This window comes from Mesitornis unicolor, unplaced genomic scaffold (genome assembly GCF_000695765.1).
Source record: "Mesitornis unicolor isolate BGI_N332 unplaced genomic scaffold, ASM69576v1 scaffold16542, whole genome shotgun sequence".
NCBI lineage: Eukaryota > Metazoa > Chordata > Aves > Mesitornithiformes > Mesitornithidae > Mesitornis > Mesitornis unicolor.
In genome coordinates, this window is record NW_010169976.1 from 11141 (window position 1) to 34582 (window position 23442).

The 23442-nt window shown below is 43.8% G+C and overlaps 1 protein-coding gene across 1 annotated transcript in view; it reads left to right on the plus strand.

Annotated features, from left to right (window-relative positions):
- The window catches only part of LOC104536820 (neuronal growth regulator 1), a gene marked incomplete at both ends in the record, with an annotated part of 30909 nt that extends 10681 nt beyond the window's left edge, over window positions 1-20228 (plus strand). The window contains 2 exons of the mRNA XM_010179546.1: window positions 14928-15048; window positions 20077-20228. Coding sequence (XP_010177848.1) covers window positions 14928-15048; window positions 20077-20228 — 273 coding nt within the window. The remainder of the gene's footprint in view (window positions 1-14927; window positions 15049-20076) is intronic.
- Window positions 20229-23442: the final 3214 nt, after the last annotated feature.

Below are 23442 nucleotides of genomic sequence, written 5' to 3' on the forward strand. Positions count from 1 at the left end.
AGAGGCCCGTCACATGCTTCTGTTTCAATACAACACCTCCATTATCCCAGACAGGTTAATCTTTGGTGCCAGAAGTATGCAGATGATGCATTTAGTAAAGACAGGAGCATATAAGAGAAAAATAAAATGCGACTCAAAGTAAATGGGTTCCTTTTTTAATTAATCTGGATATATCTAGCCAGCAGGTCCCCCTCTGGAAACCCCCATCAGACCTGCACTGAGTTTTATTTCTGTAATTTTGTTTTTAAACTTTGTTTTCAGTGACAGAAACTACATATGAAAGCAACCAGTATTTCAGTAGCGTTATGGCTTTATTGCTTTATTTTATTTTTTTGTTTGTTTTCTGGCTAAGAAAATCCACCTTGGGCTTCCCTCTGCATGCACTTGTCACATTTTGGTGTAGATTGTCCTGTTTCTATCAACTTGCATCTGCTGTGGATTACTGGAAAGCTGAGAGAAGCCCCCCAAAAAAATCCTTCGTGTAAACTTCACTTCTTTTTAATATCGAGCAATCACTTCCAGACCTTTTTCGGCACGCTCTCGTTCTTCATGAGTTACATATGTATATCAGCGCTAACGCGCTGTCAGTGAACAGTGGTTTTCAATCAAAGGGGCTGTCAGCCGCGCTGCCTCTCCCACGGGGAAGCTGTCAAGCTGTGACAGCCGCTGTCTCCGCAACCCCAAACAATCTGCTCAGCGCTAACTCCGACTTCTGCTCCCATTTATTATACGCTGGTAATGAGTTCTGGCCTCAGACATATCGTTTTGGTGAGCACACCTAGCTGCTTTGTTATGGATGTAAAATACACAGAGTCCGAGGTGTACGTGAGAAGTTTTCTGCAAAAATAGTTCTACTCTCTTTTGAATTATTTTTTTTTAAATCCCAAATCCAGTTTCAGTACTTACCTCATTTTTGTAGTGAAGTATGAACCTCAAGATTTCATTACTGTTGTGAGCTGAGAAGAGTATAACTTCCTTTTTTCCCCCATTGTGTTGAAAAAGGGGATATAACCTTAAACACAGTGCTGGGAACTACAGAAATGAGTAAAGGAATTTGCCATTACAGGGACTGTTCTGGTGCTTCATAATCGCAGAACCTCTGAGGCAACACAAACTGAAGTCAGAGGAGTAGCTGAGGCACCAGGCTGGTGCTGCTGCCCAGATGCAGGTGCCCATATTTGAATTATCAACCTTTTCTTTTAAAATAAAATAAGAGGGAGTACGGTGACAGCCTTCTTGAGCAACCCCTTCCAGCAATACCATACTAGACCTATATCTCCCTCTCATCAATTTAAGTTGATTATTGCTTGCCTGGCCCGTAAAGGCGAAGGGGAAGAGCCCATTCTTTTTTTTTTTTTGTGCCTTGCATATGCACCATATCCCTGGTAAATTGTCTTTTCCAGCTCCGCTAACCCAAATATTCCCTCCGTTTTTCTAAACTTCTGGTAAATCATCTGTGGTCACCCCATGCCCCAAAAGTGGGTGGTTGGCAGCAGTTGATGACCTCTCTGCCCCACACCGCATGTTGTTGATGCCTCCTCCGGCTGTTCTGCTGCACCATCTTGCAAGGGAAGGTTGTCACCCACAAGCCACCAGGACTGTGTACCAACAGTGGACAAATAACAACCTACAGTGCATTAAGAACAGTTTTCTAACAGCTAACAGTTGTCTCAAGTAATCAGAGCATAGACTCATAGTTACTTAGGATGGAAAAGACCTTTAAGATCATTGAGTACAACCATAAACCGAGCACTGCCATGTCCACCACTAACCCATGTCCCTAAGTGTCACATCTACCTGTCTTTTAAATCCCTCCAGGGGTGGTGACCCAACAGTGATCCTAATAAACTTCATCAAACACCTACATTAAGCAAACAATGGTGTAGCTGTTATTTCTGAAATGTTAGGAAGGCTGGGTGAGGTCCTGGGGACCACGGCCCCGGGTGCTGGTTGTTAGGGGAATTGGCAGTCCCCTGTGTGTCTCCACCCCGCGAACACATGTGAATGGTAAGAAGAGGTGTTCATACCTGGGAGTAACAGCTACAACAGATTCATCAAGAACAAATATTGTTTTCTCACTAATTCCCATTTATCACCAGAGAAGACAGAAGATGCCATGTGTTGACTTTCATAAGCTTTTGACATGTGAGAAACATGGATGAGAGAAAAAATATCCATGGTGAGGACACAAAGTTATTTAGCACATTGTCATCCAAAGGCTCCTTGCCAGGCCAAGGGTTGTGGTCCCCAGGGTTCACTCTGGGTCCAGTATTCAGGTTTTTGGTTAGGGGTCCTGTTGCATTTTTAGGTAGGATCAGTCTGCAAGGGTGGTGATGTTCTGGGGTAGCACTGAGCTCCAGGGCCATTCTTTTCTTTAATACTGGTAATGGTTTTTCATTGGCATGGTTTCTCATTGCCCTGGATGTCTCCTGTGCCTTATCTCCTGCTGTGCTTTGCCTTCCTGGCTGTGCTCTGGTAAGACCAGATCTCTTGCTGAGATATTTCCCATTTTTGTTCCAAGCATTTTCACCCTTGGAAAACCACCAGCTTGCTTTAATTTGCTTTGTCTTCAGCTTTTCTGCCAAAAGATCTACTTAGCATTCCCAGGAATTTGTTGAAGTCCGTTGCTTTTATTCTCCTTAGAGGGAGAGAAATAGCAAAGCAAAAGCGCTTGTGTTTGTTCGCACCCAGGCTTGCGGCCAACTCTTCCTTCTGGATTGACATCAGATGTATGAAAGCATCCCCTTGCCGCCTCCTCACTCCTTAGTACCGCTCTGGGATGCTGATACTCATTTTTCTCTCCCTTTCACCCCCCCACACATATTTGAATAGATTGCTGAGATAAAAGGACCACAGCAGAGTGTGAGGGCCTGTTAATTGTGCAGACATGGCAGCACATCATTCTTCATCCCCCCACATCTTGCCGTGATCCTGAACGAGCTGGGGGATTCAACTGGAGAGGAGGAGGTGAGGTGAGACCTTATCCCCTCTACAGCCCCTGGAAGGAGGGGATAGCGAGAGTGCTGGTCTTGTCTTCCATGTAACCAGTGATGGGACAAAAGGAAATGGCCTCAAGTTGTGCCAGAGGAGGGTTAGGTTGGATATGGGGGAATTCCTTTACTGAAAGGGTTGTCAAGCACTGGAAGGGGCTTCCCAGGGCAGGACTGGAGTCACCATCCCTGGAGGGGTTTAACAGATGGGAGATGAGGTGTTGAGGGACATGGTTTAGTGGTGGACAGGTGATGGTTTGACTCTGTCTTAAAGGTCTTTTCCAACCTTAATGACTCTGTGATTTCATTCACAGAATCACAGAATATTAGGAGTTGGAAGGGACTTTGAAAGCTCATCCAGTCCAATCCCCCTGCCACAGCAGGATCACCCAGACCAGGTCACACAGGAAGGTGTCCAGACAGGTTTTGAATGTCTCCAGAGAAGGAGACTCCACAACCTCTCTGGGCAGCCTGTTCCAGTGCTCCGTAACCCTTACAGTAAAAAAGCTGTCCCATACGCAGTATCTCTTTCCCAAGCTGGCTCTGGCCTTACCCTGAGATATGCATTTGCTCCTGTACTGTAATATTTAACAACAAGCTTCCATGAAGTAAATATCTTTATGTTTCCCACTGGTTAACCTTTGCACTGGTTGGTGGACGAGACGCTGCCCTGCCTTTCAGCACAAAGCTCCCCAGCTCTTTTGACTCAGGTAACTACAGATGCTCAGCCATTCTTTGCTGGTAAGAAAGTATTGATGACAACTTTTCCCTCAAATTACAGCAGCAAGAGCAATAGCGTCTAAAAAGAGGGATTACATGACAGGAACTCTCTTTGTTGTACTGCTGCTCTTTCAAGTTGCGGGGGATTTTTTACACTTTTTGTCTTGAAAAGTGTGAAATTCCCTTTCATTGCAGCTCTTTCTGGGCCTCATTCAAAGCCCACTGAAGTCAATACGAAGTCTTTGACTTCAGTTAAATTTGAATTAAGCTGCACTGGCCATTGAAAGATTAAAAACAATTCCACTGTATTAAACTCCACCAAACACTGAACATTTACATTCCTATTTATGTTTCATGCATCTGTTCCTTCTCAATTACCAACAAGTCTTGTGTACAAGTGCAGGGTTTGTTTCGAGTTTGTGCATTGTGGTTTCAACAAGGGGTGCCATGGGATTGGACAGACGTGGATATGAGATGTTCCTGACCTGGCTGTCCCCAGTCACTCTGATGTACATTACGTTGCCTTAGGGTTAAAACCAGGGCTTTGACCTTTTTGATGAGGTTTTTTGACCCAACTTGCAGTCCTACATCTAGCTCCGTGGTCCCCAATGTAAGGACAGTGAGTTGGTCCAGAGTTGGTGATGGAGATACTGAGGGGTTGAAGAAGCTTTGCTATGGGATCAGACTGGGAGAGTTGGGGCTGTTCAGCCTGGAGGAGAGAAGGCTCTGGAGGGACCTTACTGTGGCCTTCCAGGACCAGAAGTGGTCCTATAGGAAAGCTGGGGAGGGACTTTTGGCAAGGGATAGATAGAGTGATGGAATGAGGGGTGTGTTGTGAAAACGGGGAGAATAAATCCGGTCTTGTGAGGCCGGCACCGAATATGTGACAGATGCAAGTCCGGAAACAAATCATAATTGTTTATTTACAGCAACATTTACAGGTTCTTTTGGATTGCCGGTGATAAATTAAAAAGCTACATGTACAGTAAAGGTTTTATAACTAATATAATACCAACAACAAAGCACTATGGAACACACAAACGCCAACACAACAACCAACAACTTGCCCACAGTGAGCCTGACCGCCTGGCAAATAGATAAGCCTGTTTGAACAGAAATACAGTGCAGCAAAACCAATACACTCAGGGAAACTTAGATATGAACCTGAGGAGAAAATGTAGAATACACCCAGGGTATATGAACCTGAGGAGAAAATATATCACTCAGTGTTAACTGAGGTAAATGGTCTTACCCACAAGGTGAGCCAAGTGGTGGGGATGGAGAAGGAGCGAATTCGTTAATCCGTCCAGTTCATCGGTGTAGTTCCGAGTTCATCCTGTCTCCATGTAAGTTATCTTGGCCTGCATTCCAACCAAGGGGGAAGGTTCTCATCGCTCCATGGCTGGAGAAGTAACTCCCCAGTTCTAGTATGAATCTTAGGGTTTTTGTTCCCTGATGTACGTGACAGCAGGCAGGAGGATGCCTGAGTGGACTCAAATTTCTGCATTACATCACCAGGGCATACATGCGGGTGGGGATGACTAAAGACAACCTTATCAGTTATGTTAATGTCACAAAGTCCGTTAATTCACACCTGCATGGGTAGAGGTAATGGCTCCTTTGCTTGGGGTGGAAAGAAATGGGGGACTGGGACCATGAGGCCTCTGCCTCATTTCACACTCCTCCAGGCATCCGGATAGCACCAGATATGGATCTAGTGATGGTTGCCACCTCACCCAGTGCTTGGTTTCATGCTTCCAGGCATGCAGCTACCCGGTGTGCATGCCTTGGACTTTGTGACTAACTTTTTTCTCTCTCTCTACAGGGTGATGGCTTTAAACTGAAAGGGGAGAAATTTATATGAGATACGAGGAGCTACCTTAAAGGGAATATGGTTATAGAAGTACTTTGTTGGGAAATAGGAGGATTAAATAGATGAAAGTGTAAGATAAAATGTGATGGACAGGAGAACAAAGCCATCCTTCCACCTGCACGCTCCCTGGCATCTTCGTGCGTGGCTCCCCAGGGGCTTCTGTTTGCTTTGCAGCTTTGGGGAGGTTTGTTAAGTTTCTTTCTCTTCTTTCCCGTCACTCAAATACCTGTAAAGCACATTGTTAAGAAGTCCTGTCTGCTGGCCTATTATTTATTAAGTATTATTTTATATTGCTGTTTTTTTTTTTCTCCCACATAACAATTAGTTGTGGATTTTAAGCTTTCTTCTCAACTTAGGTGCTGCAAGGATTTATAGTCCAAATTATAAATTGCACAGCAGCCAGTGGTTTTGATGGTCTGTTACCACACAGTGTATTAGGTGTAGCTGGTGCAATATATTTACACAACTGTTTAATTAATCAATATTTAGCTATTTATTTTTATATGTATATTATTTATATATATACACACATACATATATATACATTCATATATATATATATTACATACATACATACATACATACATATATATATATATACTGGTTTGTAATCTTAAATCCTGAAAAGGAAAGGAAAAAGCAGAAAAAAGACATTGGGTTACATTCAGAAATATCTTATTGACACTCTGTATGTTTGCACATAAAATTAAAGTATATGTACATATCAAGATCCCACAGAATTCAGTGTTTTTTGATTAGTCACCAAGAAAAGATAGAAAAAAAATAAGTTTTTATTTGCTTAGGCCAGTAACTGTTAAAGATTTATGTCTCAAATATTGCCACACACTGGAGAAGTTTCTGATATGAAGAGGCATTTCTTAAACCACTCCATTTATTAGGGAATAGGTAGGGCTGCTGCTCTGAATAAATTAGAAAAATTAAATAATCTAGACTATTGGAAGACCATCTTAATTATATGAAGTACAAGTAATACCATTTCACTTTTAAGGATTTGTTACTTGATTGGTAAGACACAATGTGTATGTATATATATAAATAAATGTATTTGAATATATTTCTGAGGCAGAAAACCTGTTGTCTTACCTGAAAGTCTCTCTTTTAACACACTGGAGAGCAATTTCACTAACGAAAGGCTACGTTAGGATGCCAAATTAAAATCTGATGGAAACTGGGAAAATAAAAGACTTTTTTGACATTTACAATTAATGCCACAAAAATGTTAGTTTAATCAGACAATATGGTTAATCACAAAGGTGAAACAGGAAATTGCCAGCCCTGAATGCTAGAGGAAAAGTTAATAAATTCAGCTCGTAATCATTATGCACATGCTAGTTATAATAATTTACTGTCCATACCAAATCTTTATAAGCATTGTAATTAAATATAAAATGCACATTAGAATTATGATGAGTAATTAGGGCAACATAACTAATATGCATAAAAGTCCTGAAGCTCATTAAAATGTTAAAAGAAGGAACCTGTGCTAGCTGGAATTTTTTCGCCTGCTTTCAGTGCCTGAGTGCCAGCCCATTTCTTGCATTGTTTTAATTGCTCCTTTAGACACTGAAAAGCAAAATGAAAATATTTGGGTAGGAAACCAGATTCCGCAGTACTTGGTGTGGTTTCAGGAAGGAACAGAAGTTGCAAAATTTGGTTTCCCAGTGCAAACGCCTGACTCACGCAAACGTGTTGCTGATGTGGGATGAGCAGAAACTGAACAGAGAGTAATTACGGAGCTCTCCAGTGCAGGAGGGGGAGACGTAGACGATCGCTTTTGCAGCTTTCTCATTAAGGTGCCGGAAGGGAGATGATGCACAGAGAGTGCTCAGCATGGACACATGAGGCTTCAAGAGAGGAATTTGTTGCAAAGGCGATTGTTCCACTGAAATGGAAAGGAATGTGCATGCATTGGAGTGTTCGGACACACTTGAGGGAGTGCTTATCTACCCCAAAATCTCTGATGACCCCTCAAGGCTGCCACACTGAACTGAGCCAACTCCTTTATGAACTCGCGTTGGATTTGCTTGCAGGAGAGGAATAACTCGACCATCCCATCGCTGTTCTTAGAATCAGTATCATTAAGGTTGTAAGAGCATCCAGTCCAACCATCAATCCAACCCCACCATGGCCACTAAACCATGTCCCCAGGTGCCACATCCGCACGGTTTGTGAACCCCTTCAGGGATGGGGACTCCACCACTGTCCTGGGCAGCCCCTTCCAGTGCTTGACCACTCTATCATAAAGAAATTTCCCCTCAGATCCAACCTAACCCTGCCCTGGTACAACTTGAGGTCATTCCCTCTCATTGCTTGTTTTTTGGAGGAATAGACCAAACGCCCCTTGCTACCCCCTCCTTTCAGGAGCTGCAGAGGGGATAAGGTCTCCCCTCAGTCTCCTCTTCTCCAGTTGATCCCCTCCCAGTTTCCCCAGTTGCTCCCCATCATTCATGTGCCCCAGACCCCTCCCCAGCCGTGCTGTGCTGTGCTCCTGTCCTGCGTGGTGCTTTTTTCTGTTACTCCTCAATAAGAAGGGTAGTAGCACTTTTCCTGTGCTGTTTTACCAATTACTGATACAATCTGGACCTGTGGCAGTGCTGGGTGGTGCAGCAGCACTTTGAGCTTTGCTGGGTAAGAGTTACGTGACTCCTATGAAATGCCACCAAACCCACATCGAGCAGCCATGGCATCCTCCATTGCCTCCCTCTTCATGTTAGGTCCAGTTCTCCTCCTCTCTCTCATGTCCAGTCCTTCTGGTGGGGACACAAAATATGTATTTTGGGTCAAGAACAGCCTTCTCTCCAGAGCGATCGCATGCAGGGACAAACGCCAAAGGGCGTTAGTAAAATTCCAGTTAAGCCGAGTCACCGAGTACCCACTTGAAAAAGCCTTTCCCAGCAAAGCACTTACATGTATTTGAGAAATTGATATTAAGTAAGTTCCAGTAATTTATTTTCAAGTCAGAAATGAAGCATTTATTTTAAGTGCTCTGCTCTGCAGGGGTAAGCTCTGGAAGAGAATTGAACAAGGATCCATTGTAAGGAGAGTAAACCTACAAATATGAGTCACAAAAGCCCAGTACCACTGACAGATAGATAGAATCATATTTTTTTCCTTTATTATTTTATGCAGCCATTATTTAGGAGATATGAAAATGGCAAATATGTTTAAAATTATTAGTCTTACTCTTGTGGAGGGGAAAATCTGGTAAAGCTTTCAGTGGTGGAGTTTGGAGGAATGTTTGCTGGAGCCTTGCCTACCCCATGCATCCCTTCAGCCTCTGATGTTTTATGTTGAATCTTTAACCAAAATTTCTCTTATTTTTCCACTATTCTTCCAACTGTAACTGGTTTATTTTAAGTTTATTAAAGCTGCTGTTTCTTTCTACCTGTTAATCTCCCATCAGCTCTTTAAGGTGGTGTCCATCTGCATTTATTCCTTACTTCCTATTGCCTGCTCAGGATGGTTGTGGGAACTGTTGGATCAATCAGCTGAACAGAGCAGGATTGCATCATTAATGATATCAAATGATTTTCCGTAACAGTTTAAGTCATCGTTATTAAGCTCCTGAATGAAAACATTTTCCGAAATGGCCAATATTTATCCTTGATATAGATTTCCTAAGCAGCCGTAAAAACCTGATGACAGCCACCAGGGTGGTGGGCGATGTAGGGGGATTGCCTGCTTTAATTGCCTCACTTAAACCATGTCCATCAGTAATTTAAGAGGGTCAGATCTTCCTGTCGCTCTGGGGCAGAGAGGGTGCTGCAAGTCACCTCATGCTGTTCATAGCACCCTAGAAAAGGGCATCAGCCTTTATTGGCAATACAGTTTACTTGCAATACAAAAGACAATAAAGTAAGCAGTAAAGGGCTGCAGGAGGAATTAATGAGGTGGAGGGACAATCAGCACTAGGAAATGCAAGACCTGTCGCATTGGGAAGGAATGAGGTGGGGAATGTCATGATTTAACCTGGCAAGCAGCTACACATCATGAAGCTGTTTGCTCACCCTCCTGTACCCCCATGGGATAGGGGAGAGAATTGGGAGAGGAAAAGTAAAGAACTCATCAGTTGAGATAAAGGCTATTTAATAGTTAAAATAAACCAAAATGAAATCATAATAATAATGCCAGTTAATTTTAACAAGAACAGGAGCAGCAATACTAAAGCAACCCCAGTCCCGCTCAGCTCACACCCCCAGCCCTTGCCTGTATGGCAACACCAGCGCCACAAGGGAGGTGGGAGCCTCAGGAACCGAGACAGGTGCCAGCACCAAGGGAAGGGAAGGGGTTGAAGGAAGGGGGCGTCCCCTGCAAACTCCCCAGTTTCAGTGCTGTGACTATTACGGGATAGATCCATCTGTATGGGTCAGCTGGGATCACACCAGATCATCTGTCCTGGGACACCTGTACAGAGAGCCCCGGGTTCTCGCTGCCCATCCTCTGCATGGAGAAGGAAAACAAACAAAAAAAAGCTGTGAGCACAGGAGCAGGCCAAGGTTTGTTTTTTCAGGCTTTGCAGGATGCAAACACTGCTGTGTTTATTCAGCACAAACCCAAACCACAACTTTCACCAGCTCCTGTGAGGGAGGGAAAACAAACCCACCAATCTCTATCCCAGCAAATCCAGGACAGGAACCATTGCTGTTCCAGGAATGTTCTACATTCTTGGGGTGTTACCTGGGAGGAAAACCCATGTTATTTTCTGTATATTTATTATAACCTCTCCCAAACACCTGTCTGTCAGCCCCAGCTGAAGGTGGGATGCTATCATCCTCCATCCCTCTCTTCTGGCTGCTTTGGCTGACCTTGCACATCCCTGCTGTTCTGGGCAACTCTGGTGTCGGGGAGATTGTTCACCAAAAAAGCAATGTATATTGGGTCACTGATGACACAATTGAATTGAACTTTGTGAGCACTTGTTAACATAACATATCAGTGAGTGTCGGTCTCTTCCCCCAAGTAACAAGTGATGGGATGAGAGGAAATGGCCTCAAGCTGTGCCAGGGGAGTGTTAGATTGGATCTGAGGGGAAATTTCTTCCCTGAAAGAGTGGTCAAGCACTGGAAGGGGCTGCCCAGGGCAGTGGTGGAGTCCCCATCCCTGGAGGGGTTCACAAACTGTGTGGATGTGGCATTTGGGTACATGGTTTAGTGGGCATGGTGGGCTTGGGTTGATGGTTGAACTGGATGATCTTGGAGGGCTTTTCCCACCTTAGTGATTCTGTGACTCTATAAATTACAGGTATTTAGAGCAATATAGTGCTGCTTCTGATTGTTATAGCCTCAAAATCTTTTACATAGCAGAAAATTGCAGCGTGACTGGCAGCAATAAGGTCAAATCACAAATACCTTCTCAAAAGTGAGTCTTTGCTGACTACATGCAAAAACATTTTAATAAATCCTCATGAAGTAAGAATCTCACCCCATGTGTTTGTCTCTCTGATTTCCAAAACAAACCCTGGCAGCCGGCAGCAGCGGGTATTTGGGAGTGTAGTCTCTTCTGAAGTTATTCACCCCTCCACACCAGTGGGAGCAGTGGGATGCGATGGGTTTTTGACTGAGCACATTCCTTATCAGAGCACCAGAAACATTCCTGCGCCACATAGTTTCTCTTTATACTAAAACCAAGAAAATAACCTGGCAATGAAAAAGATCTAAGAGAATGGTGACTTCACACTATTTTCAGTTTGTGTTTTCATACCGGTAGCAACCGGGGAGTTCGTATAACAGAAAATACTGATTTTTATTTTCATTCTGAACAAACAGAAGCTGAAATCCTTCTGAAAGGGAGATCTGAGAAAACTCCCTTCTCAGAAGTTGTTCATTATTTTCCAAAGAAAACCCTGCCTCTGCGGACAGCAATGCCGGGGGCCATGATTTGTCACTGGGACCCAGGCACCATCCCCTGCCCAGCTGCACTGGGAGTGCAGTGCCGGGGACTCCTGCCTGAAAAAGCATCAGCAAGATGCGCGGTTTTATGGATCATTTAATTTTCAAATTTATTACCAGCAATGTTCTGCATTTATTTTAAAACAAACAAAACAAAAATTAAAAAAAACCTCACAAAGCACTAAGCAAAATGTGGGCAGGTCATGTTGGGAAGCCTGAAGGTGGTACTTTTTGGAAAAAGCTTTCTACATGAATCAGGCTTTGCTGGTCTTTTATTTGCTCTTTCTGCTTAACTCATGAGAATTAAATATTGTCTGTGCAGAGTGCACACAGTTTGGTGCATTAATTTCTAACTCGTTTTTTTGCTAATAATTCTACCCACTCTGAATTAGAAAAAAAAAAAACAAACAAAAGAAACCCAAATATTTTCACTTTCTTTGTATAATGCCGACAAATGTTTGCCTCTTACTACAAAGCTTTCCAAGGAGCCACCGTGTGATGATGTGGGGAAAGGGCTGGATGAAGCACTAGTTCCTGCTATTTTGGGGCTGACAGACCCCATGGAACCCGTAGGGTGGCTGCGGCTCTTCTCTTGCGCAGGACACAACCCACGATCATGACAGATCTTCCCCGCATCCTTCAATGGTGATGGAAATTCAGGAGATGCCAACAGCTTAAAATCAACTTTCAGTTTGTGAAAGCTTGCCCAGTTTTCGGATCCAGTGTGTTAACCTGGTACCTCTCCCAGAATTTCCCTCTGATGTCCCCAAAAATAGATGGTATCGCCTTACACCTGCCATGTTCAGTTCAAGATGGAGCAAACCTCCATCCCTCCCTAGGGCAGGTGTCCTTGGACTGCCCTTGGAGCAGGTGGGACTGGAGATGGTCTCAACACACAGGGGAACGGAGGATGAGAGGAAGTAGGTTAGACATCAGGAGAAACCTCTACACTGAAAGGGTTGTCAAAGACTGGGACAGGCTGCAGGGGAAGTGGTGAAGCCACCATCCTTGGAGGTATTTAAAAGCTGTCAATATGGTGCTTAGGGACATGGTTTAGAAGTGGGCATGGTAGAGCTGGACAGCGGTTGGACTTGATGATCCTAAAGGTCTTTTCCAACCAAAATGATGGTGTAATTCTAAATGTAAGAAGGACAATTGGGCTCATGGCACAGAAATCCCAAGGGATGATGGGGGAAGAGGCGCCATGTCAAGTCAGCAGTGGTATGACGTCATCACATGTGGAGAAACCTCACTGTTCCACTTGGCAGCATCTCCCTGGTAGTACTGCTTCTGGTGTTGGGCAAAGCGTGGGTGGACTGGAGGGTTTCCAGGAACCACTAAAAACGAGCAGATTTTTTGGGAAATGGGATGTCTGAAATGAGAGGTAGAACTGAGTCACTTTTAGGCTGGGTTTGTTTAGATGAATGAGGATTGACAGAAGGAACACACAAGTCTTTAAATGTGTAAAAGTTTTCTTCAAAGAGAAATGTAGTCCTGCTCTTCATCTCACCAGGGACAAAATAAATCACAGTTTAGAACCACAGCAAGGTGCGTACTTGTAACTGTGTGGATAAGTGCTGGTGCATTGCCATCCAGGCAGGCTGGGGATCTCCATGGATCTCCATGGAGCATCCAGCCTCGGGATGGAGCAATCCATTGGGACCACCTGGGTTGGGCTGGCCCCACTTTGGGCAAGAAGGTGGCCCAGGTCCCCCCAGAAATCTTGGAGGGGAGCCCCAGGACCTGCCTGCTCAGGGTGGTGCTCCCCAGCCATGGTCACGCATGAGCTAATGGAGGAGATGTGTCCTAGGGGTTGTGTTGTAGCGTTAACATCTTTCGTACAGTTTGATGGAAGCAGTGGGAATGACAGTCCCTTGTCCCAGGGCAAGTGGGAACCATGGACCTCCTCCTAATCATAGTCAGGGTTTCAGCAGCCTCTGCTGACTGCATGCCCATGCAGTAGATGTTCATTCTCTTCCATCATCCAGGCGATGCTTTCGTGTGGTTCACCTTGCACAAGTTTTGTGTATGTGTAATGTATAAATGTAACAGGTTCACAGCTCTTCATGTGATCAGTCTCACTCAAAGTCATTTTTTAAAAAGTCTTGGCTGCACAAGCATCTTCATTTCTCAGGAAGGAGTAAGCTTTATACATCCCTGCTATTTTTATAGAGTGACAAAAATATCTGTCTTCTTTTCCTGTGCAGATGATGGAGAAGTAGTCATGCAAATTGGTTATGCCTTTATTATCCACTTGAAATTTTAATGTTAGTGGTTGAAAGTTAATGAATTTATGGATTGATTTGATGTGATCATTGGGAAGAGCTGGCTGAAGGCAGAGGTGTGTTTTTCAGTGGGGGAAGTGATGGTCTGTCATGGGGTGTGCGATGGAGCCGACCCTCCCATGTGGGGAGCCTGGCTCTCGCCCTGCTCTTTCATCACCTCTTCATCATCTGACGATGCTTTATTGTGCTTGGTTCCCATAAAAGATCATTGTCCCTTAGCACAGCACGCTGAGCAATGGGCGAGGTAGTGGAAGAAGCAGACGAGACGCAGTCGGCATTTCATGTGTGCATAAACACCTTAAAGCAACATCTGGAAAACTGCTTGGGGAAAAAATAAACAGATTTTTATTTATAAGTTTGGGGGTTTGGTTTTTATAGCGTTTTTATGATGCACGTAAATTATTGTTTAAAAACAGAATGTAGAAGGAATTCCAGGGAGAAGGCAGTTGTTGCTCAGCCTTTCCTTTGATAATCTCTTTCCTGAGGAATTTGTTGTGTTTTATTTCCAGCTTACAGTTGCCTTTCGCTGACAAGTGGAAAAACTTACAATTGCTTTTTATCTTTATTTATATCTGTAATTCTAAGATTTAAATGTTTATTGCTATTTACATCATTTACTGTTCAAGAAGAAAAAAATACTTATATTATCCAGTGTAATACTGGAAAAATGCTGTTTTGTGGTATTTACAGTTGGCTTATAATGCAAACATAAGTTTGTTCTTTTAATACACAAAATGAGGTCTCAGAGGCTACCTGAGCCTACGTGGTTTACAGGGCATTTGTGGCAGCTGTGATGGCATCATGTGCTGTTTTCCAGTTCTCATTTTTCCTCAGGTCTTAAATCCGTCTCCTCTGACACTAATGCTTATAAATAGTTACACTTTCTGTTGAGTAACTGAGTTGGAAAACCAGCTTTTTTGAGCATGGGATTAATGTGTCTTCATGTCTCGGTTATGCTTTTTTTACACCAGATACAGAGAATTTATATCAGGATCTGCTGTGTGGGATAATTTTTACAAACTGCTGGAAGAAAGACGTGGTTGAATGTGAACCGAGCTGGAAAATGCGCACCAGGCTGAGTAATGCAGAGCATGCCGGCAATCTGCTTTGTCCAGATGCAAATGTCCATTTTACAATTCTTTTTTTTCAGTTGCCCCCACAATTCAGGAACTTAAATCCAGCGGTGTGATGCTTGGAGGGAATGGCCTGATACGGTGCGAAGGTGCAGGAGTTCCTGCCCCGGTCTTTGAGTGGTACAAAGGAGAGAGGAAGTAAGTAGCCGGCGCTCACCCACCCCATCGTGCTGCCAGGGGTGCTGCCCGCCCGCGGGGACCCAGGTGCCAGAGAGAGGAGATAAGGAGGAGATGGTGGGAATTGGAGCATCTCCCAGAGGAGGAAAGGCTGAGAGAGCTGGGGCTGTTCAGCCTGGAGAATCATAGAATAATTTGGTTGAAAAAGACCTTTAAGTTCAAGTCCAACCATAACCTGTCCACCACTAAACCATGAGGAGGTCAGGGCGGATCTCATTAATGCTCATCAATATCTAAAGGGGAAGGACCAGGATGGCCCAGACTCTCCGTGGTTGTGCCCAGTGGTAGGACAAGGGGCAATGGTCACAAACTGAAGCACAGGAGGTTCAGCCTGAACATGAGGAAAGACTTTATGTGAGGTACCAGAGCATGGCCCAGGCTGTGGAGAGGCTGTGGAGTCTCCTCTGGAGACATCCAAACCCCTGGACGTGTTCCTGGGTGATCTCTGGTGACCCTGCTCTGGTAGGAGTTGAACTGGGTGGGTGATCTCCAGAGGGCCCTGCCAACCCCAACCATGCTGTGATTGTGTGAGACACCTGGGCTGGTTTTGTGCCCCTGTGATGACAGGTCCAGTAGGCCGACATGAAATTAAGGCCAAGATTTAAACAGCTTGGAGGTGCTGGCTACCAGCAGCTGCACTGCACGGCTTTTTGGGGAGTTCTTAGGTTTCCTTGCAGTTGGAGTTTCTGTGCTCAAAAATGAGTGATAATTGCAATAATGAGCCTAATGTTTAAACGTGCTTTGGCAATTACAGCCTTTTAAGTATAATAACCAGAAAAGCACTGAAAATGCCTGTTAAAAGGATTTTTTTTTAAATTTATCTTCACAGGTTTCCTGCTAAGGGTGTTGGGGTGGGAAGGTTGTTGATGAGCAAGGCTTTCAACCAAACCTCAGTGTGCACCAATTCTCCCCCAGTTGTGCCATTAGTGGGCTAGGGGTTTATAATCCATAGAGTTGAGTAGAGCTGCTTCACGTTGCAGCATCCAAGAGGGGGTCAGGGCAGCGCAGACTGCTCCAATCCTAAAATCTGACGGTGTACTTTAAGTGTATTTACAGCCAGCTCCACTTTCAGGTCCTTAGTGCCATGTAATGATAACAGGCATCTCTGTAGGGTCATCTTGATTTAAAAAATACATTTATTTTTAAAAATATTCATTTTATCATTGAACAAGTAGGTTTTTAAAGATTTTAAATATGAATTGTTGTTTTACAGCTCTCAGCTTATCTAAGAGCTTGTTCCTGCTAAGTTTACATCTTTACATACTGTTCCCATACGCACCTGGAACTTCCTGGCTTCCAAGGGCTGGGTTTCTCAGCTCGAGCATCCCATTAAACCTGGGAGCTGACATGGGAATATTAATGACCGTTTTTCACAGAGAGCCATCTGTCAGCCCTTTCCTCCCTGCCCAGCTGCTCCCCTTGGAGCCAGAGCTGCTCATCTTCCTCGTGAGTTTTCAGAGCAGTTGTAACCATCACACTTTGACCATATCCTGACGCATTCTCTAGAGCAATAGAGTTGATCTTTACTATACATAACAGTAAATGTTTTTCTTCTGTTGTCAAAGTTCAGCTGCATCCTATTTCCAAGATATCTTCTATTGCCCATGTTGGGGAAAGTTGCGGCAGAAACATATTTTATGCAGAAAGTAGGTTTCAGCACGCTGGATTCAATTAGCCATTTCCAGTGTGATAATCACTTTTCTATTTATAACACTGACCAACCCCTTTCTCAGCACCACAGCAGCAACAGGGAAGGCAGAGCGGAGCATCTCAGGATGCCAAGGTTGTGCCTGCAGTTGTTCTGTCACCTGAGGCTTGCTGTAATCAGCAAGAAAAGCACTGTCCTGTTGTGTCTCACCGCTCTAATACAATGTTAAATCCAGTGGTACCTCATTTTTGTTAAGTTGCTGTTGACAGACCCACTAGACATACATGACTACAAAGGTACGGGGGAGCTCTGAACCTCCACAACCTGCAGGAAAGAGGAAAGCACAAACACGTTGGGTTTTTTCCTCCAATACTTCCCATTATCTCTGGAGGATGGAAATTAGCACAGAGTGAGCCTTGTGCAGCTCAGTCCTTGTTTTAATGCAAAGCTGAGAAGAGTCAGTCTTTGTAGGTAGTTCAGAGTAGCATGTACATTATCCTGCAGATAATTTGCAGATACACTATGAGACTAAATTAGTATCCTGGGAGTGCACATCCTGATAAATCTTCTGCTAATGGAATAGAGAGAATCCCATATTCTTCACTCTTTCAGGGAACATATTTCCCCTCAGATCCAACCTTGCCCTCCCCTGGCACAACTTGAGGCCATTTCCTCTGATCCCATCCTTTGTTCCAGGGGAGCAGAGATCCACTCTCCTTTCAGGAGCTGCAGAGGGGATAAGGTCTCCCCTCATCTCCTCTTCTCCAGTTGAACACCCCAGATCCCTCAGCTGCTCTCCATCATTCAGGTGCTCCAGATCCCTCCCCAGCTCTGTTGCCCTTCTCTGGCCATGCTCCAGGCCCTCAATGTCCTTCTGGGAGTGAGGGTCCCAAAACTGACCCCAGGATTCGAGGTGCGGCCTCACCAGCCAAGCAGCTCAGCCACTCCTCCTCACGCCTGCAGCATTGCATGGGGTTGTTGTGACCCAAGTGAACTCCTGTGAGCTGTTGGTTACCTCTCTGTGAGTGCTGGTGTGTAAGTGCACTCTGCAATGTTGTTCCTTGGCCAAGAGCAAGATGAGGAGCCCAAAGGCTAAGAGCTGCAGCCATGGGAGGTCTTGTGGCTCCCCAGGACAGGGACCAGGCAACCTGGATACCTCGGCTCTCCCGCTGTGGTGGGGGAAAGGTGAGGAGAGGTCTGGTGGGCAGGTTTTGGGCCATTTAGTGTTTTATCCATTAAAAGCCATGACTTGGTCTCCATGCGTGAGCTTTCAGAGGCTGCACAGACCCTGAGCTCAGGGTACACCAAGGGACAAGCTGGGAAGGGACAGGAAATTTAGGGGGAAAGTTTGTAAAAGCATCTTAAAATTATTAAAGTGTGTGGCTTCTAAAACATTTTGGGGATTCCCTGCGGAGAGGAGGGTGGCTTCACTGAGCTGACTCCTGGTTTCTAAACTCACAACTACTCCAGTGCGTTATGTTATGGGGTTACACAGAAATTAGATCTCAGACATTAAACAGCCACAGGGAAGCAGCCCAAAAGTCACTTTCCAAAAAATACTAATTCCCTCATCCTTGACAAAGCAAACAAGGCTTACATTTGAAATGACAAAACTCATTATAATGGCTTTAATATGTTATAATAACGTGAAGGTATTCAAATATGAAACCAAAGGGTGCCCCTTGGTGCTGGCACTGGTGCATGATCTTTTTGGGAACAAAAAGAAGGTGTCTCCTCTCCCTGCAGCCAGTGGGGGAAAGCAGTGAGGTAAAGAAACGCATAGGGTGGCTGCTCACCAGTTAAAACGCTGATCCAGCCCCAAAAGTAACATGGTAAAACCCAGAGCAGTGACAGATGCCACACTCAGTCAATCAGCTGAGCAGAGCAGCACATGGGAGTAATTAATTTAAAAGGAGAAGATTCTGGTTCTTACAGCTGCAAATGGAAATTCTCAAAACTGCTAACTTCATGCTAACTAATGCAGTCTCTTTTAATTATGTGGCTAATTGATATGCATCTCTCTCCTATCCATCTACTCCATGTCCAGTTCTGGTCCCCAGCCACCTCCTGGCAGGGACGTGGCAAGACGGTGATGCAGGGGCAGAGGGACGGATGCAGTGTTCACCCCAAACCAGGCTTTTCAACCCCATTTTTAAAAATTTCTCACAGAACCATGCATGTCCAAGGGATGCACTATGTCCTCTCCTTGACCATGAGCTGCACAGAGCAGAGCAGGGTTTTTCATGGCAACTTAAAATTGTTGTCCCGGAGAACAGAACCCCCCCCATACAGGCAGCAGCATATAGTGATTAAACGAGAACACTGATGTAACGATGAGAATTATTCAATCCATAACAGTCAGAAAATGCGATTAATGACAGACTCAAAATGTTACTAGACAGAATGCCAAAAGATTGCATTCATTCCCAGGATATATTATTATCTCTCTCAATATATCAAACAAAAATTGTGTGCTTGATCCAGAACTCCGCTCTTGATGTGAAACATATAAGAAATTACAAATAATCAAGTGTAGTTTGTGTTTTAATAATGTGATTGCCCTTCTAATCTCCCTGTTTAGTCATATGCAGTTATCCTACATTTAAATTGCTCATCTTTGCCTGGTGCTTCCAATGTGGCTTTGAAAGCAACATCAAAAACATGCAGAGTTCCTAGGAAATTTTGGATGGGGAGCTCAGGGCTGGGTGAGAGGAGCCCAGGTTTGACTGTTTCCTATGCTTCATTACCTGGTGTCTGCTCAGGATGCAGGGCTGCCAGAGCACATCTTTCCCAATTGCTAGTCGAATTTGTAGCAGGAGAGGTCTGTGAAATAAACCACGATCACAATCCTGCAGAGTGGCATTTCTGACTGCCTCATCCCCATCTGCTGTCAGCAGGAGGTGTGTAAGGACACAAGCCGTCTCTAGAGCCTGAAAAAGCACTTTCTGAAAGACTTACAATAATTATTTTCTGCAAAAAATAGGGTATTTAAATTTAAATGAAATAAATTTAATAAAATTTGTATTTTAAGTTTACTCAATTTAAAGTCTGAGCTCTCCATCTGAGAGTTTATGTCCTATCCTGTGGGCAGGCGAGGCTGTGGGTGTCAGTCTTTATTTCCTTTAGAGTTTAGAAGACACAGGTAGAAACAGTTCCCCATAGTACCCCACAGCTCCAGGGTTGCCTATGGCCTCTCTGATCTGCCGCTAGGGTCATTTTGCTGTACAGATGTGCATTAATTTTCCTCTACCACTTATATCTGTTAAACAAAAAAGGAAAAAAAAAAAGAAAGTTATTGCTTATGGTAGATGAGTTACGGAGCTTTTCTTTTTGCTTTCTAGACTGATCAATGGTCAACAAGGAATTACTATTAAAAATTATAGTACAAGATCACTTCTTACTGTTACCAATGTGACAGAAGAGCATTTTGGCAACTATACATGTGTCGCTGCCAACAAGCTAGGGACGACCAATGCCAGCCTGCCTCTCAACCGTAAGTAACGCAGACATGTGGCAAGTGTTCGTGGTTGTTTCCACCTCCATGGATTCAAAAACAAGCAACAAAAAATAGTAGTTTGCTTTTTTCACAAGGAGTGTGAATATCATAATCACTGGACAGTAATGCACCTGGTTGGTTGTTCTGTGCTGTGAAGGGTTTCTGTTCTGGAAGTGATGACTTTTTAGGGGGTATCGATGAGTTATGAATCTACAAACAAAAAACACAATTAAACCCAACCCGCCCTCATGGTGTAGAGACAGAATTAGCATGACAAAACCTTTCTGCTGGGAATAACAATTACAGAGCACTGAGACACTGCTGTGAGTAAAGTTACAACCTCTCCCAGCTGGTTTTGAGGAGTATCCTGAGCTGGATAACAGGGGTGTTGCCCATTGGTTTGATGTGCCTTGGCCTCTGGGAGCACTTGCATTTAAATGTTTTGGAAGAAACAATGAGCATTGTAGTAGGTAAAGCAAAGCATTGAGATATTTTAGCATGAAAACAGGTCTCTAATGTCCTGCTTGATTTATATTTTTATCTGTGAATTGGGAGTATTTCACATTTGTTGGCTCTCTAGCTGTGTTGTATGTGGCATCCGAGGATGTTCATAGCTGGGCTTTGGTGCTAATCTGTTCTAATAGTGATAAAACTGAAAGACAAAACTTATGATATATCCTACATGATTTTCTCTGCAGAAAGATATTCCTTACTGAGTGGAAATGTAGATTTTAAGTTGCTTAAATCCCAGGGTTGTTGCCTTCTAGCCTTGAAACTTGCTTCTGAATATCCTGCCTACATGATATATTGTCAGTATATTTCTAAATTACTGCAGAAGAGATGTAATAAGCAGAAAATAGCATGAAGCCTTTGCTGCCATTTTATTTCATATTTGTGAAGCCATTAACAAGATAGGAATAGCATTACACTTGTTTAAAAAAATGCAGGAAGTGAAAACAAAGGAAGCAGAAGCAGATAGTATTGGTGTATTTGCAGTTCAGAGATGGGAAAACAAAGGTTTGGTTTTATTTTGGACAGAGCAGAGCTGAATCTGTCTCTCAGGTGCTGCCAGGATTTAAATGGTTGAGATACTGTGTAGCCACCCTTTAAAAGCACTTTGAAATGCAGAGGTTGAAAATGCCATATAAGCACCAAGTGCGTTGTTACGAATCATAAAAATAGATGTTCTCCATCAGGAGATAGATGGGATGTGTGAAGCATATATGTGAGAGAAAATCCTGAAACCTGGATCTGAACCTGACCTCATGGTGTGGGGTACAGGAGTGATGGTAGCTGAGGGGCTTGACTGAAAGGCCAAGAGGAAATGTCTTATTTCATAGTATGATTTGCTTAATCTGGTCAAAACAAGAAGAGGCTTCCAGGAGGTGGTGATTTAGATTTCATTTGGGACTGAAGATTGTTTGCTGGAGTTTTTTCCTTGCTCATAGCTTGCTTTAATGTTGTCTAGAAAGAGTATCACTTAAAATAAAAAAAAAAATCACAGGGTACTGACTTACTAAGTGTGGACTCCTCATCCTTCAGAGAGAGTTTTCTCTTATGAAATGCTGCTTACATTTCATTTTGTTGGCAATGGTAGCTGAACATATGCGCAGTTTCAGGTATGCGTGGGGGAAGTGTTAGCAGTTACTGGTCCATTGCATCATTTGATATTCAAATACAGGGTTAAGCATAATTTGACCATCGTGCTACTTGACAAATGTTAAAAATTATATGTTGATGTCTTATTTCAGCGTATATTTTAAACTGCTAATTGCATTGATGCAATAGAGCCTGAATGGCATCCTTAGCGCAGTGGCCGGTAATGGCTGCGTTCTGGGAGCCCCTGCTGTGTTCTCATGCACAGCCACAATGGGGCACGGGGAGGGTTTATGAAAGCACTGTCACAATCAGCGGCTACATTGTTTTACATGATAATAACGGGCTTGGACTAAAGGACATAAACTGGAATATCTAGTACACAATGTAAGTGCTATAGCAACTACTAATTAATTTGGGTTTTCTAGGTCTAGAACAATAATTGAAGTAATATTTTAAAGCTAGCTTAATTATTAAATAGGGATTGATGTTACTTATCCCATCCGATGACCATGGGTAGTTCCCTTCCTCTCAGTTTCTGAGAAGTAACCATTTGAGAGGGAAAATGATCAAATACCCAAGGATACCGGGAAAGAGATTATTTCTTCTGCTACCAAAAGGGCTCTGGTTTTCAGTGATATAGAAATGCAGCCTCAAACGAATAGAAAATCATAAAGTAGTGAACACCTCAGATCCTGCAAATGTAACGAAATTTATCACATCCCTAACTGAAGACTTGTTGGCCATGTCTAAGATCTGGCTATTAATAATAAATTCAGCAGCTGTAAAATAGAAGGTCTGAGCCTTCTGGGGAAAATACAGAGAAGCAGCGGTTCCAATAAATTAATAATGAATGGCAATTTGCTAATTATTCATGGCTGAGTCCTCTGTATCATCCAAACGTTGTTTTTGTGAGTAAGCACATGAAGTATGTGATCCTCCCAGAGCACCCGCCTGAGGAGAGCTTTTTGGACAGTCCCATTCTGCCATCTATGGGCCTGATTTATTGGATGTTAAGCACTGCCTGCACTGGCTTTTCCCACAATTTCTGGTACTTGAGAAGAATGTAGTCCTTTCCTGGAAATAAAGAATGGATTTGGTGATTCATTAAACCCGGGAGACGTGGCATTACGGTGAGAGGGTCCGTCTATGTGGTGAGGAGCCAGTGAGGAATGGAATAGCCCTTTTTTAATTAAGCACATTTTGCTTTTAAATTCAAGACAAAAAGCATTTTCCTACAAACATATTTGCAAGGCCGTTGTGAGGGGAAGGAGTTACCATTAACCGTTGGCACCGAGGCAGGTTTACTCCACACTTTTTCTCAAGAGGCCAAAACTGAGATGGTCTCTGTTGCAGCTCAAGCAGCCACATCCTTGTTGAGATATATCCTACCCTTGCACTCTTCTGGCCAGGAGCCACCATTGGCCATGGATTTCTCACTTTCTCTTCTCAAAGCTGAGTCATGGTCAAGGTCCTCCACACCTTTCATTGAGGACAGAGGTGGAGCCAGTGCCCATGCAGCAGGACGTGGGGCGAGATGGTGCCACCGCAAACCCTTGGTGAGCTGGAGATGCTTGGCCAGGCACAGGGCTCAGCTCTGCTCCATGGATGTACA